The following is a 16,128-nucleotide window of genomic DNA, read 5'->3' on the forward strand; positions in this document are numbered from 1 at the left end:
TCCAAGTTGGAACTATCGGGAAGCACAGTAGATGGAGATGAGACACTACTCGGAGAAAACGCACCATGTCCGAGTGTGAGGCTAGAGATGTGCCCTAAAGGCGGCCTCGAAAACAAGCCAAGGCCACCGCCTGAACCTTCAAGGAACTGAGTGATGAGGATTTATCCAAGCCATCTTGCAAGAATGGCCGATAAAGAGGCCGAAGCCACTGAAGTGCCCGCCGCTGTACACCATGATTCAAAGGTTCGCAGGAGCCGTGCATAAGCTGTTGAAGTGGAACGTTTCCGCGCCTGCAGCACTGTTGTTACCACTCTATCTGGGTACCCTTTCCTCCTCAAGCGCGCCCTTTCAATAGCCAAGCCATAAAACCAAAGGGGGAGGGGTCTTCCATCACTGTGATCTGGGCAAAGGCCTCCTTGGAGAGCTCCCATTCCCCCAGATCCAACGTGTTCCGACTGAGGAAGTCCGCCTGAATGTTCGAGACGCTCGCAATGTGGGCCACTGAGAGGAGGGTGAGATGTTTCTCTGCCCAGAGGCAAAGAAGAGAAGCTTCCTTCACTAGCGGGGTGCTTTTGGTGCCCCCTTGTCTGTTTACATAAGCAACCGCCGTCACATTGTCCGAGACAACATGGACAGGTTGTCCTTGGAGAAGGGCAACAAGCTCACGGTGTGCAGAGACAACTGGAGGGGCCTCATACGTGGCCGCCTTGGACCCAAAAACTTGCATATTATCCCATGCCCTGGGGGCTGAAACTTGGAGGATGCTTCAAATCTGACCCTGAAGCCTCGCCTTGCGCACCTCTGGGAGGGACACTGTCCCCTCCTGAGTGTTGAAAATTACCCTTAGGTACTCCCAACGACTGCGAGGGAGACAAGTGGCATTTCGGCACACTGATCACCCAGCCGAGAGACTGAAGGAGGGTGAGCACTCTAGTGTGTCGTCTGCAAAATTTCCTCATACAAGGAAGACTGAACTGGACAATCATCTAGGTAAGGATGGACCTGAATCCCTTCCTTCCGTAGGAAGGCCGTGATGACTACCATGACCTATGAGAACGTCCGTGGCCAGGCCAAATGGCATCACCTGCAATTGAAAGTGTTGCCCCAAAACGGCGATGCATAGGAAACACTGATGAGGCAGCCAAATGGGAATGTGCAAATACACCTCCTTGAGATCGAGCAAGGTTAAGAACCCTCCCTGCCGAATTGCTACAATGACAGATCTCAAAGTTTCCATATGAAAATGGTGTACCCACAGCGCCTTGTTGATGGACTTGAAATGGGACGAACAGACCCGCTCTTCTTGGGTACATAAGTATTGCCATACTGGGAAAGACCAAAGGTCCATCGAGCCCAGCATCCTGTTTCCAACAGTGGCCACCACAGGGTACCATGAAGTAAATGGAGTAACGGCCTAGACCGCACTCCGATGGAGGCACTGGCCGAATTGCACACAAGTGAACTAGTTAAGCCACCGTTTCCTGGTCCGCCAACACTTTGGCAGCCGCTTTGCATGGCGATTCCAAATAAAAATCCGCCAGAGGATGTGCAAACTCGAGCTTGTAGCCGTCCCTGATAACTTCCAAGATCCATTTATCTGAAGTAACCCTGGCCCATTCCCCCTGGAAATGGGACAGGCGTCCCCTGATGACTGGTAGGAGATGGACCAGGGCCCCATCACTGAACCTCTCGTGGCAGGCTACCCTCGAAGAGTGGAGGCAGGGGGCCGTCTGTCCCCCCGAAAGAACTGTGACTTCTGCTGAAAACGAGGTCTCTGAAATGAACCAGAACGGCCAGGATGATACCGTTTTGCCTCTCTGAACTGCAAGCAGGACTGACCAGAGCAGAAAACCGCTTTAGCCTTGTCCTCGGGCATACAGTACCCTTTGGAGTCACCCAGGGCTTTGACAATCTTCTCTAGATCCTTCCCTAAAAGCTTGCCCCAAAAAGGCAAACGTGCCAGGTGCGACTTTGACACACCAATGCCAGTGCCAAAGCCACTGGCAAGCAGTCACTGTTAGCGAAACCTCCTTAGCTGACGCTTGAAGGAAGTTATAGAGCAGATCTGATAAATATGCCAGACTGGACTCCAGAGCTGGTAAAAAACCTGACTAGCCTCTTTCTGGACCCAAGACAAACACGCTCGGGCTGCATAGGAACCGCAAAGTGCTGCTACCTCAAAGGACAACTTAAGGGAAGCTTAAATGCCGTGCCACCTTCTACTGGTAAGGTGATCTTTTTAGTGACTGCCGTGACCAAGGAGCCCACTGTGGGCAGCCTCAAGGCCTCTAAGTCCTCTGGTGGTAGCGAATAAAATCTCACCATAGCCCAGGCCACTTTCAGACTGGCATCCTTGGCCACCTTTAAATCTAGACTGAAAGCCCACCTCTTTAACATTGCTTTTCACTCGTAACCACTCGCCTCCACCTACCTTCCTCTCCTCCTTCCTGTACACATTAATTGATTTGATTACTTTATTTTTTTGTCTATTAGAGTGTAAGCTCTTTGAGCAGGGACTGTCTTTCTTCTATGTTTGTGCAGCGCTGCGTACGCCTTGTAGCGCTATAGAAATGCTAAATAGTAGTAGTAGTAGCATCCGGCGAGTCCCATTGCACTGAAATGAGGACTTTCATTGCCTCATGAATATGAAAAGGTTTTTACGGGTCTCTTGGTACCTGACATAATGGAAGTGGTCGCCGGTGCAGAAGGCGCTGACTCTGGGGAAGATATATTCAAGACCTTGGGTGCCTGGGGTTCTTCCTTGCAGAAAAGCCGTGCCACCAAGTCATCCCCCTCACCCGGAGGCAACTCCCCCTCTTCCATAAGCCCTGAGCCTGCTGGAAGGGAAACTCCTGAAATGCAGTCCTCTTCTACGTCTGAATAATCTGATCCCTCAGGAAAGTCCTGGAGAGCTTCAACCCTCTGGTGCTTAGGCCACAGAGCCTGAGGATCCCCTGCCCGTTTAAGCAAAAATGCTTTGTGCATCAAGAGCACAAATTCATGGGAGAACGGTGCAGCATCTGATGCTGGAGCTGCTGATTTCCCCAAGATTGCCTGTCTGCTCTGCGACCGTGGCTGAGCCCGCACTCGGAAAAGAAGAAAAAATGGTGCCCGCAGGCGCGCATTCCAAGAGGAGGCCTGTGCTTCCCGCCAAAACGGTGTCCAGTCCCTCGGCGCTGAAGCCCCCGTTACCGCTTCTGTTTGTGGTCCCTGTGCACTAAGGCACATGCACGCATCATATGCTCCGGACGCTGCTCTCCGGTTCCCACACTGGGAGCAGCATTTCGCCAATTCCAACGGCTTCCTTGCCTGACTGCCTGAAATAATTAAGAATTGAAACGCTCACCCGCAGCTGTTCCTCAGTGGCTTTGCTTCCCTTTTATTCTTTATTTAATTTATTAATTTTATTTTTAAAGAGGCAGGAGAGAAGCTGAAGCCAGGCACGGTGTGAGATACAGAGACTTAGATGGGTTGTCGGGGGGAGGAGGGGGAGGGACCTGGCACCACCAGGTGTACCCTAACCTCAACCCCAAATTTGACTCTATTGGACCCAGGGACTGGGACAGGAGCCAAGTCAATGCAGAGCTGCAAGGTTATGTCTCTCCCTCGACCTGCTAGACAGAGAGAATAATGGGGTGATGGCAGCTGCACAGGGTCACATACACCAAACCCCTGAAGTTCTCTCTATCGCCACCTGCTGGTAGAGGGACATAACCCACAAGTCTATGGAATGATCTGTGGGATGCTATGGAAGGAGGTGTTGATGCCCCTGTACAAGTCGTGGTCAGGCCGTACTTGGGAGTATTGTATTCAGTTGTGTAGGCCGCACCTTGCTAAGGATGTAAAAAGACTTGAAGCAGTTCCGAGAAAAGCAACAAAAATGATACGGGGTTTGCGCCACAAGACGTATGAGGAAAGACTTGATGACCTGAAAATGTACACCCTGGAGGAAAGGAAAGACAGGGGTGATATGATACACACATTCAAATATTTGAAAGGTATTAATACACAAACATACCTTTTCCAGAGGAGGGAAGGTGGTAGAAGACATGAATTTAGAATGCAGGGGATCAATTCAGGAATAATGTTAGGAAATACTCTTTTAGAGAAAGGGTGGTAGATGCCTGGAATGCCCTCCTGTGGGGAGGTGGTGGAGAAGAACACATTAACATAATTCAAAAATGCATGGGATAAACACAAAAGAATCCTGTATGGAAGGCATGGAACCAAACAAGCTTAACAGTGATAAGATGACAACACCAGTAATTGAGAAGCAAAGCCAGTCCTGGGCAGACTTCTATGGTCTGTGCCCTGATCATGGCTGGACAGATTCAGCTTCAGTAGTTGGAGAACAAGTGCCCTGAAAATGGCAAGGACAAATCAAGATCAAGTATGCATATGTAGTATCACATCATAAACTCATAACAAGATGTCTTGTTGGGCAGACTGGATGGACCATACAGGTCTTTATCTGCCGTCATCTACTATGTTACTATTCTATAAACTAGGAGCACTACTGGTGCCTAAATTTAGGCAGCAGCTTATAGAATTGCCTTTAATATGTTTTATCATTCAACATATATCACACATATACCTTGCATATTGTAATCAAAGGTGAGCTCTTCTCCAGGCCGGATGGTCCGTGTGGCAAAAAATGCAATGCGCGGCAGCCTCTCATCCAGGTTATCAATAAAGACATTGTACACCTGCAGGTTGGGGTCACACTGTAAAAGACAGGAGGGAGAGTTAGAGTTTTTCCATATTGAAGGAAAAGACATTACAATGAAGGAGAAAAAGCACACTTACACTGTGATTAACAAAGTGGGAGATGTTGCCATAATAGGCTGCATCCACAGTGTAGACATCCTCCACATAGTCCAGATCAAAGAGGTAAGTGGCCCCCTGCCGATCATAGATTTGTCCTCTCCGCTCTGCTTCCTCTGATGTGATGATCTGATGAAGGAAGAGAGCAGCAATTAGGTGCCAGAATGAAGAACAAAGGCAGCCTCCTACGCTGACTTTCTCCATTAGCTAACATTAGTGAAGATGAAAGCTGAAGATTGACTCAAAAATTTCAGTATACACAGAATAGTTCAGTACAGTCCTGGTAGATGTATTGATGCTAGAGAAAGCGAAGGTGCTCACCGGTAGCAGGTGTTCTCTGAGGACAGATCTCACACTACACCTAAACTACATGCTACAACATGGACTCTTCCCTAAGGACATAGCAACATACTACTCACCCCTATACCTAAAGACACAAAGAAAAAAGCAAATGAAATCACCAACTACCGCCCGGTTGCATCTATCCCTCTGGTAATCAAACTGATGGAAAGCATGGTAACCAAACAACTTACCGACTACCTAAACAAATTCTCAATACTACATGAATCACAATCAGGGTTTCGCTCCAACCACAGCACTGAAACAGTACTCATTACCCTCCTAACCAAATTCAAACAAGAAATTGCAACTCGCAAAAGCATACTTCTACAATTCGACATGTCTAGTGCGTTCGACATGGTAAACCAGAAAATACTACTAAACATCCTAGAATACTTCGAGATCGGTGGTAGTGTACTTAGATGGATAAAGGGATTCCTAACCACAAGAACATACCAAGTGATACCGAATTTGAATATATCATCACCATGGAAACCAGAATGTGGAGTACCCCAAGGATCACCGTTATCACTGACCCTTTTCAACCTAATGATGACCCCACTTGCCAAATCCCTATCCAAGCAAGGCCTCAACCCTTACATATACGCAGATGATGTCACGATATACATCCCGTTCAAACACGATCTAACAGAAATAACAAACAAAATCAAACTCAGTTTCCAAATCATGAACTCATGGGCGGATGCATTCCAACTAAAACTCAACACAGAAAAAACACACTGCCTCATCCTATCATCCCAATAAAACACGAACAAACCCACCAATATAAACACCCCAGACTACACCCTTCCTGTCTCAGATAGCCTGAAAATTCTCGGAGTCACAATCGACCGAAACCTCACGCTAGAAAGCCAAGCGAAAACTACAACAAAGAAAATGTTCCAATCAATGTGGAAACTCAAACGAGTAAAACCTTTCTTCCCGAGGGAAATATTCCGCAGCCTGGTGCAATCAATGGTACTAACCTGCTTATTTTCGAACGAGAAGGTTGACCATCTTCCGACACAAATCAGGAGATGGCCAGCCTTCTCCTAAAGCCGGCCAAATCGGTATAATCGAAAGCCGATTTTGGCTGGCTTCAACTGCTTTCCGTCGCGGAGCTGGCGAAAGTTCAAGGGGGCGTGTCGGCAGTGTACCGAAGGCGGGATGGGGATGTGGTTAAGAGATGGCCGGCTTCGGCCTATAACGGAAAAAAGAAAGCCAGCCCTGACGAGCATTTGGCCGACTTTACTTGATCCCTTTTTGTTCACGACCAAGCCTCAAAAAGGTGCCCCAACTGACCACCGGAGGGAATGGGGGATGACCTCCCCTTACTCCCCCAGTGGTCACCAACCCCCCTCCCACCCAAAAAATAAAAAACATTTTTTTGCCAGCCTCTAATGTCATACCCAGCTCCATCACAGCACTAGGCAGGTCCCTGGAGCAGTTTTAGTGGGTGCAGTGCACTTCAGGTAGGCGGACCCAAGTCCATCCCCCCCCCCCCACCTGTTACACTTGTGGTGGTAAATGTGAGCCTCCCAAAACCCACTGTACCCACATGTAGGTGGCCCCCCTTCATCCCTAAGGGCTATGGTAGTGGTGTACAGTTGTGGGGAATGGGTTTTGGGGGGGGGAGATTTGGGGGGGGGGCTGAGCACCGAAGGTAAGGGAGCTATGCACCTGGGAGCAATTTGTGAAGTCCACTGCAGTGCCCCCTAGGGTGCCCGGTTGGTGTCCTGGCATGTGAGGGGGACCAGTGCACTACAAATGCTGACTCCTCCCACGACCAAATGCCTTGGATTTGGCCAGGTTTGAGATGGTCGCCATTAGTTTCCATTATTGGTGAAAACCAATGGCGGCCATCTCTAACGCAGGCGATCTCTAAGGGCGGCCCAAATGTTGAGATTTGGCCGGCCCCGACCGTATTATCGAAACGAAAGATGGCCGGCCATCTTGTTTCGATAATACGGTCAGGTACGCCGGTTTACGGGGCCGTCATTAGAGATGGCCGCCCTTAAAGATGGCCGGCCCCGTTCAATTATGCCCCTCCACGTCACCTAGACTACTGCAATGCAATCTATGCCGGATGCAAAGAACAAATCATTAAGAAACTCCAAATTGCCCAAAACACCGCAGCCAGACTCATATTTGGAAAAATAAGATTCGAAAGCACCAAACCCCTATAAGAAAAATTGCACTGGCTCCCAATCAAAGAACGAATGGCGTTCAAAATTTGCACCCTGGTCCATAAAATTATTCATGGGGAGACCCTGATATACATGGCAGACCTCATAGACTTACCAACCAGAAACATAAAAAGGACAACACGCACATACCTAAATCTTCACTACCCAAGCTGCAAAGGACTAAAATATAAATCAACCTATGCATCCAGCTTCTCCTACATAAGCACGCAACTATGGAATGCACTACCAAACGTCACGAAAACAATGCATGACCTAACAAACTTCCGGAAATCATTAAAGACCAACTTGTTCAAAAAGGCATACCAAAACGATCCAACCTAAACATCAGAAACATGCAACACAACAAAACCTATAATGGAACTAGACAAAACTCAACTCCTCTACTTAATTCACTATCAGCCTTATTTTCGAAAGAGAAAGACGCCCATATTTCGACCCAAATCGGGAGATGGGCTTCTTTCTCCCATGGGCGACCAAATCGGTATAATCGAAAGCCGATTTTGGGTGTCTTCAACTGCAATCTTGTCGCGGACACGGGCAAAGTTGACGGGGGCGTGTCAGAGGCGTGGTGAAGGCGGGACTGGGCCGTGTTTATCGGCTGAGGAGAGATGGGCGCCCTCGGGCGATAATCGAAAAAAGGCGTTTTTAGTGCGAATTTGGGTCACTTTTTGGACCCTTTTTTTTCACGAACAAGTCCCAAAAAAGTGCCCTAAATGACCAGATGACCATGGGTGGAAATCGGGGATGACCACCCCTGACTCCCCCAGTGGTCACTAACCCCCTCCCACCAAAAAAAAAAAGAACTTTAACAACTTTTTTTTCCAGCCTGTATGCCAGCCTCAAATGCCATACCCAGCTCCATCACAGCAGTATGCAGGTCCCTGGAGCAGTTGTTAGTTGGTGCAGTGGACGTCAGCCAGGTGGACCCAGGCCCACCCCCCCCCTACCTGTTACACTTGTGGTGGTAAATGGGAGCCCTCCAAACCGCCCCCAAAACCCACTGTACCCACATCTAGGTGCCCCCCTTCAGCCATAAGTGCTATGGTAATGGTGTAGAGTTGTGGGCAGTGGGTTTTGGGGGGCTCAGCACCCAAGGGAAGGGAACTATGGACTTGGGAGGCATTTTACTTTTTTTTTTTGTTACAAGTGCCCCCTAGGGTGCCCGGTTGGTGTCCTGGCATGTGAGGGGGACCAATGCACTACGAATCCTGGCCCCTCCCACGACCCAATGCCTTGGATTTGTTCAGTTTTGAGCTGGGCGCCTTTGGTTTCCATTATCACTGAAAAATGAAACCGCCCAGCTCAAATCCGCACAAATCCGATGCATTTGCCTGGCACAAACCGTATTATCGAAAAGAAAGATGGACGCCCATTTTTTTTTTTTTCAAAAATACAGTCTGTCCCGCCCCTTCACGTACCCGTTCTCAGAGATAGATGCCCATGGAGATGGGCGTTCATGTTAGATTATGCCCCTCTATATCACTCTTGAACTCTAACGCAATACCACTCTGTATTTCTCATACCGGAATTGGTGATTGCCATCACGGTACTATGTAAGCCACATTGAGCCTGCAAATAGGTGGGAAAATGTGGGATACAAATGCAACAAATAAATAATAATAAAAATATATCTTTGTTTAAGGTAGCTGCATCAATTATAATCTTATTTGGAAGTTGAAAATTTAAGAATACTAGTTCAGACATTGATCTTTATAAAACTAGATTACTGTAAATAACTACAGTGGGGGAAATAAGTATTTGATCCCTTGCTGATTTTGTAAGTTTGCCCACTGACAAAGACATGAGCAGCCCATAATTGAAGGGTAGGTTATTGGTAACAGTGAGAGATAGCACATCACAAATTAAATCCGGAAAATCACATTGTGGAAAGTATATGAATTTATTTGCATTCTGCAGAGGGAAATAAGTATTTGATCCCCCACCAACCAGTAAGAGATCTGGCCCCTACAGACCAGGTAGATGCTCCAAATCAACTCGTTACCTGCATGACAGACAGCTGTCGGCAATGGTCACCTGTATGAAAGACACCTGTCCACAGACTCAGTGAATCAGTCAGACTCTAACCTCTACAAAATGGCCAAGAGCAAGGAGCTGTCTAAGGATGTCAGGGACAAGATCATACACCTGCACAAGGCTGGAATGGGCTACAAAACCATCAGTAAGACGCTGGGCGAGAAGGAGACAACTGTTGGTGCCATAGTAAGAAAATGGAAGAAGTACAAAATGACTGTCAATCGACAAAGATCTGGGGCTCCACGCAAAATCTCACCTCGTGGGGTATCCTTGATCATGAGGAAGGTTAGAAATCAGCCTACAACTACAAGGGGGGAACTTGTCAATGATCTCAAGGCAGCTGGGACCACTGTCACCACGAAAACCATTGGTAACACATTACGACATAACGGATTGCAATCCTGCAGTGCCCGCAAGGTCCCCCTGCTCCGGAAGGCACATGTGACGGCCCGTCTGAAGTTTGCCAGTGAACACCTGGATGATGCCGAGAGTGATTGGGAGAAGGTGCTGTGGTCAGATGAGACAAAAATTGAGCTCTTTGGCATGAACTCAACTCGCCGTGTTTGGAGGAAGAGAAATGCTGCCTATGACCCAAAGAACACCGTCCCCACTGTCAAGCATGGAGGTGGAAATGTTATGTTTTGGGGGTGTTTCTCTGCTAAGGGCAGAGGACTACTTCACCGCATCAATGGGAGAATGGATGGGGCCATGTACCGTACAATTCTGAGTGACAACCTCCTTCCCTCCGCCAGGGCCTTAAAAATGGGTCGTGGCTGGGTCTTCCAGCACGACAATGACCCAAAACATACAGCCAAGGCAACAAAGGAGTGGCTCAGGAAGAAGCACATTAGGGTCATGGAGTGGCCTAGCCAGTCACCAGACCTTAATCCCATTGAAAACTTATGGAGGGAGCTGAAGATGCGAGTTGCCAAGTGACAGCCCAGAACTCTTAATGATTTAGAGATGATCTGCAAAGAGGAGTGGACCAAAATTCCTCCTGACATGTGTGCAAACCTCATCATCAACTACAGAAGACGTCTGACCGCTGTGCTTGCCAACAAGGGTTTTGCCACCAAGTATTAGGTCTTGTTTGCCAGAGGGATTAAATACTTATTTCCCTCTGCAGAATGCAAATAAATTCATATACTTTCCACAATGTGATTTTCCGGATTTAATTTGTGATGTGCTATCTCTCACTGTTACCAATAACCTACCCTTCAATTATGGGCTGCTCATGTCTTTGTCAGTGGGCAAACTTACAAAATCAGCAAGGGATCAAATACTTATTTCCCCCACTGTATATTAGGAATTTCCACTGACCTAGTTAGAGGCTTCAATTGATCCAGAACACAGATGTGAGGAGGATTGTGAATGCCAAGAAATCTGACCCCATCATCCCTATTTTGTACTAATTATTTTGGCTGTTTTTGGAAGCCACAGTTTATTTATTTATTTGTTAAATTTTTACCCCACATTTTCCCACCTATTTGCAGGCTCAATGTGGCTTACATGGTGCCGGAGAGGTGTATGTAGCCTCCGGAATAAACGAATACAAGGTTATATTGTGGTAAGAAAGGTTCATGTGGAAGGACCACATAAAGGAATCGTACTTCGGTATAGTTGTTTGATGATCGTTACGAACTTTAGTGTTGTTTTGTCACGTCCATCGGGCATTTAAGTTGCTAATATTACTGTATAAATATCTGTATTTAAGAATCCATCTCATTTGGCTGAATTTTTGGAAAATTATGAAGTTCAGTCAAGCCTTGCATGCTAGTAATCAAATGCTTCTGGTGATTTCTCCACCCTTATTTGTCTGCCCAGTACAGAAAATCATTTTTCAGGATAAGTCCAAATGGTTTTCCCTATGTTCTGGGAGGCAACCAGGATTTGATCTTTCAGCTATTTTGTTTAACATCTATTTCCAGCCATTTCAGCTTTTTAGTTTTGGATCTATGCAGATGACATACACGTGGCATTACCTATGAAGCAGCTTTGGGAGACCTTTCACTTTTGAATTCTTGTATGCCTACAATCAAGACTGGCGAGCAAACTTAAATTGAATGTGTCATAAACTGAAGTTCTTTGGGTAGGAAGTAAGGTGCCTCCCCCAGATTGACATTTTGTGACTAAGGATTCAGTGCCACTTGTACTTGCTCAGACTTTAGGTATTTGATTTGATTCTGACCCTCTTTCCGAGATCAGATCTAGTCAGCACTGGGCATTGCTTTTAGCAAAATGTACTTAATCCAGAATTAAGACATTTATTGTATCCCAGTAACTTCTGTATGCTGGTGCAATCCCTGGTACTGAGTGACATTGATTACTGTATTAGAGTATATTTGGGGTTGCTTTCTTATGTGATGATGTTGTTGCAGATGATTTAGGACACTATGGTTCAATTTTTTATTCACTGTTCTATAAGCTTATTAGGCAGCATACATATGCCCTTCATATTGGCTCCCAACAACAACAAAAAAAAGCATAAGGTCAGATTCAGTAAATGGTACTCAAAGTTAATCGTGATTAAAATTTGCACTAAGTGCCAGTTCTATAAAGGTCTCTTAGCACTAAGTAACCTTTATAGATTAGTGCTTAGCACTGATTCCCACACCCAACTTTGGGTGCGAGAACTTATACCTCCCAAAAGCTGGTGTAAGTCCTGATGCCCAGCTGATGGCAGCTGGGCGCAGAAATCCAAGTATTCTACATCACGCCTAATTTTGGGGAACACCCCTGACCTGCCCATGCCCCTCCCATGGCCACCCCCCCTTTGAATTGCATGCTAGAAATTTAGGCGCTCACTGCTATAGAATAGCACATAGGCAGATCCATGCATAAGTCCTAACTAGTGCCATTAATATCAATAATTGTTAATGGCTCATTAACTAGTTTGCGTGCAGATCTGGGATTCATGCCCAAATTTGGGCGACTTTTATATAAATTTGAGGGATAATGTTTAAGATTTGTTCTCTAATTTTTCTTGCTTTGGCTGGAGAAGGTCCTGTTCTCCTGCAGGAGGAGTTTTCTGGTTTTGAAACATCTTGAGTATTTCAGGTTTCAATGATTTGGAAGCTGGTCTTCCTCTCTGTTAAACAGGCCAGATGGGCAAAGGCATGAGCTGCAAGTATTTGATGGCTGATTTACTTTTGCTGTTTTTATAAAAAGAAATAAAAGCTTGGATATATGCACAAGCATATGATGGGTTCTTAAGCTGCTATGTTGTGGATTTGGAATAGTTGATGAATGCAAATTTATTATTATAAATTAAGCATTGTAAGGGTCATTCATTCATTTACTATGTTTTATGCGGTGTTTGTTGTTTGTATTTATATTATATAGGTTTTATTGTATACCACTTAGACCTTTGTTGTGTGATGTATATAGGTGGTTTATAAATGTGTAAAGGAAGTGGATTCCATAACAGAGGAGGCCTGATACATACGACTAACAGAAAAAGTGGTCCTATTTTTCAGTCTACTAGAATTAGGATAATGGAGAAGTAAATTATCTCGGAGACCTTTGTCTTTTTTTAGCTATTTTGACCCAACTAAGCAAATATACTGGGGTTAGCCCATAAAGGATCTTATAAACTGTTATGCAAACCTTAAACTGAATTTGAGCCTCCACCGGTAACCAGTGGAGGTCCCATAACAAAGGTGATACACTATCATATTTATGTACAGAAAAAAATATTGTCCAGCCACCTTCTGAATAGTCTGAAACTTCCTCAAAAGACCTTTTTGACAGCCTGCATAGATGACATTACTATAATCTAAGACTGATAGAAGGTAAAATTATGTATCATACCTGATAATTTTCTTTCCATTAATCATAGCTGATCAATCCATAGACTGGTGGGTTGTGTCCATCTACCAGCAGGTGGAGATAGAGAGCAAACTTTTGCCTCCCTATATGTGGTCATGTGCTGCCGGAAACTCCTCAGTATGTCGATATCAAAGCTCCATCCGCAGGACTCAGCACTTAGAGAATTACACCCACGAAGGGACACTCTGCCCAGCTCACCACCGCCGAAACGGGGGAGGGGAATTAACCCAGCTCATCCCCACACAAGTGGGGGAGGGGAATCCGTCCAGCTCATCCCCGCGGAGCGGGGGAGGGACACCACACCCGCCGATGCGGGGGGATCTGGCTTATCCTGCAACCGCAACCGCGGGAGGAGCTGACTGACCCTAACACCGCCGAAGCGGGAGGGGTACAAAGCTGCCCTACAGCCGCACGAAGCGGGAGGGAGTGCCGGCAGAATTTAAATCTCAATCCAGCCCCGTAAAACGGAGGGGAGAGGAATGCAGCAGCTCACTGTAACACAAACTCGTCTCAACTCTTGAAGAATCCAAGTGAAAGAAGAACTTGAACACGAAGTCCTCCTGAAGTAACTGAAGGCTAAACTTGAACCTAAAATTCAACCAGAATATAAACAGTACAGATATCTGGGAGGGGCTATGGATTGATCAGCTATGATTAATGGAAAGAAAATTATCAGGTATGATACATAATTTTACCTTCCATATCATCAAGCTGATCAATCCATAGACTGGTGGGATGTACCGAAGCAGTACTCACCCAGGGCGGGACATAGAAATCCCTGACCGCAACACTGAAGCTCCAAACCGGGCCTCCGCCCAAGCAGCCACAGTCAAGCGGTAATGCCTGACAAAGGTATGGGCCTTCCCCGCGGCCACCTAAGCCGCTGCAATGGCTTCCTTGCCCATCTTGCCACTGTAGGCTTAGAAGCCTGCAGACCCTTACGAGGACCTGTAAACAGGACAAACAGATGATCCGATTTCCGGAAATCATTGGTCACTTCCAAGTATCTGATGATGACTCGTCTCACATCCAGAAATTGAGAGCAGAGTATTCCTCTGGGTAGACCTCCCTACGAAAGGAAGGGAGACAGAGCTGCTGAATCACATGGAAGCGAAAAACAATCTTGGGCAGGAAGGAAGGCACTGTGCGAATAGTCACTCCTGCCTCAGTGAACTGCAGAAAAAGCTCTCGACATGAGAGTGCCTGGAGCTCGGAAACTCTTCTGGCTGAAGTGATAGCCACCAAAAAGACTGCTTTCAACGTCAGGTCTTTCAGAGATGCCCTCGACAAGGGTTCAAAAGGCGGCTTCTGCAATGCTCTTAGCACCAGGTTGAGATTCCACGCAGGCACCACTGAGTGCAGAGGAGGGCGCAGGTGATTAACTCCCTTGAGAAAGCGCACCACATCTGGCTGCGAAGCCAGGGAAGCACCCTTCAGGCGGCCCCTGAAGCAAGCCAGAGCCGCTACCTGAACTTTCAGGGAACTGAGCGACAGGCCTTTGTCCAGACCTTCTTGCAGGAACGCCAACACTGAAGAAATTGGAGCAGTGAAGGGAGAAAGTGAGCCTGCTTCACACCACGCTGCAAAGATACGCCAAACCCTGGCGTAAGCAGTAGAAGTAGAGCGCTTCCTCGCTCTCAGCATAGTGGCGATGACCTTGTCTGAGAAGCCCTTCTTTCTCAGATGCTGCCGCTCAATAGCCAGGCCGTAAGACCAAAGGGGGAGGGATCCTCCATCACCACGGGACCCTGATGAAACAGGCCCTGCTCCACTGGCAGCCGCAGAGGATCGCCAACTGAGAGCCTGATCAAGTCCGCATACCAGGGACATCTGGGCCAATCCGGACCCACCAGGATTACCCTGCCGGGATGCTTTGCCACCCGGTCTAGCACCCTGCCCAACATGGGCCAGGGCGGGAACACATAGAGAGCTCTTGTGTCGGCCACTGTTGGAGAAGAGCATCTACTCCCAGGGATCGAGGGTCCCGTCCTCTGCTGAAAAAGCGCGGCACTTGACAATTGGCCGATGACGCCATCAGATCTAGGCTCGGCTGGCCCCAGCGCTTCGTGATGCCCAAGAACGCCTGAGCAGATAGCTGCCACTCTCCGGGCTCCAAGGTATGGCGACTGAGAAAGTCCGCCTTGACATTCATGACTCCGGCAATGTGGGCCGCTGACAGCTGTTCCAGGTTCGCTTCCGCCCACTGGCATAGATTCATGGCCTCCTTGGCTAGAGGGGCGCTCTTGGTACCTCCCTGGCGGTTGACATAGGCCACAGCCGTGGCATTGTCCGACAGGACCCGTACAGGCTTCAACACCAGTACCGGGATGAACTCCAACAACACCAACCGAATGGCTCTGAGTTCCAGGAGGTTGATAGACCACTTGCCTCTGCAGGAGACCAGAGCCCCTGCGCTGTCCTTCCCAAGCAGTGGGCTCCCCAGCCCATCAAAGAGGCGTCTATCGTGACGACAATCCACTCCGGGGTCACCAGAGGCATTCCTGCAGACAACTTGTCTGTCTGCGTCCACCAGCTCAGCGCCTTGCGCACTGCTGGGTCCAAGGGAAGGCGCACAGCATAATCCTCCGACATCGGAGTCCAGCGCAGCAGCAGAGATTGTTGTAGTGGTCTCATATGAGCCCTGGCCCAGGGCACTACTTCCATCGTGGCCGTCATAGAGCCCAACAGCTGCACGTAGTCCCAAGCCCGAATAGGAGAGGCTACTAGGAACTAGTCCACCTGAGCCTGAAACTTGACAATCCGATTGTCTGGCAGGAACACTCTGCCCACTTGGGTGTCGAATCGAACTCCCAGATACTCCAGGGACTGAGTCGGGCGCAGCTGGCTTTACTCCCAGTTGATGATCCACCCCAGGGAGCTCAAAAGAACAACCACC

At 47.6% G+C, this 16,128-nt stretch overlaps 1 protein-coding gene across 1 annotated transcript in view; it reads right to left on the reverse strand.

The window, feature by feature from the left end:
* SUV39H1 (suppressor of variegation 3-9 homolog 1) overlaps positions 1-16,128 on the reverse strand; it is a 77,755-nt gene that overhangs the window by 17,189 nt on the left and 44,438 nt on the right. Inside the window, exons 4-5 of the mRNA XM_030192403.1 lie at positions 4,807-4,953; positions 4,595-4,724 (exon numbers count right to left, since the gene is read on the reverse strand). Coding sequence (XP_030048263.1) covers positions 4,595-4,724; positions 4,807-4,953 — 277 coding nt within the window. The remainder of the gene's footprint in view (positions 1-4,594; positions 4,725-4,806; positions 4,954-16,128) is intronic.

Source organism: Microcaecilia unicolor, chromosome 2 (assembly GCF_901765095.1).
Source record: "Microcaecilia unicolor chromosome 2, aMicUni1.1, whole genome shotgun sequence".
NCBI lineage: Eukaryota > Metazoa > Chordata > Amphibia > Gymnophiona > Siphonopidae > Microcaecilia > Microcaecilia unicolor.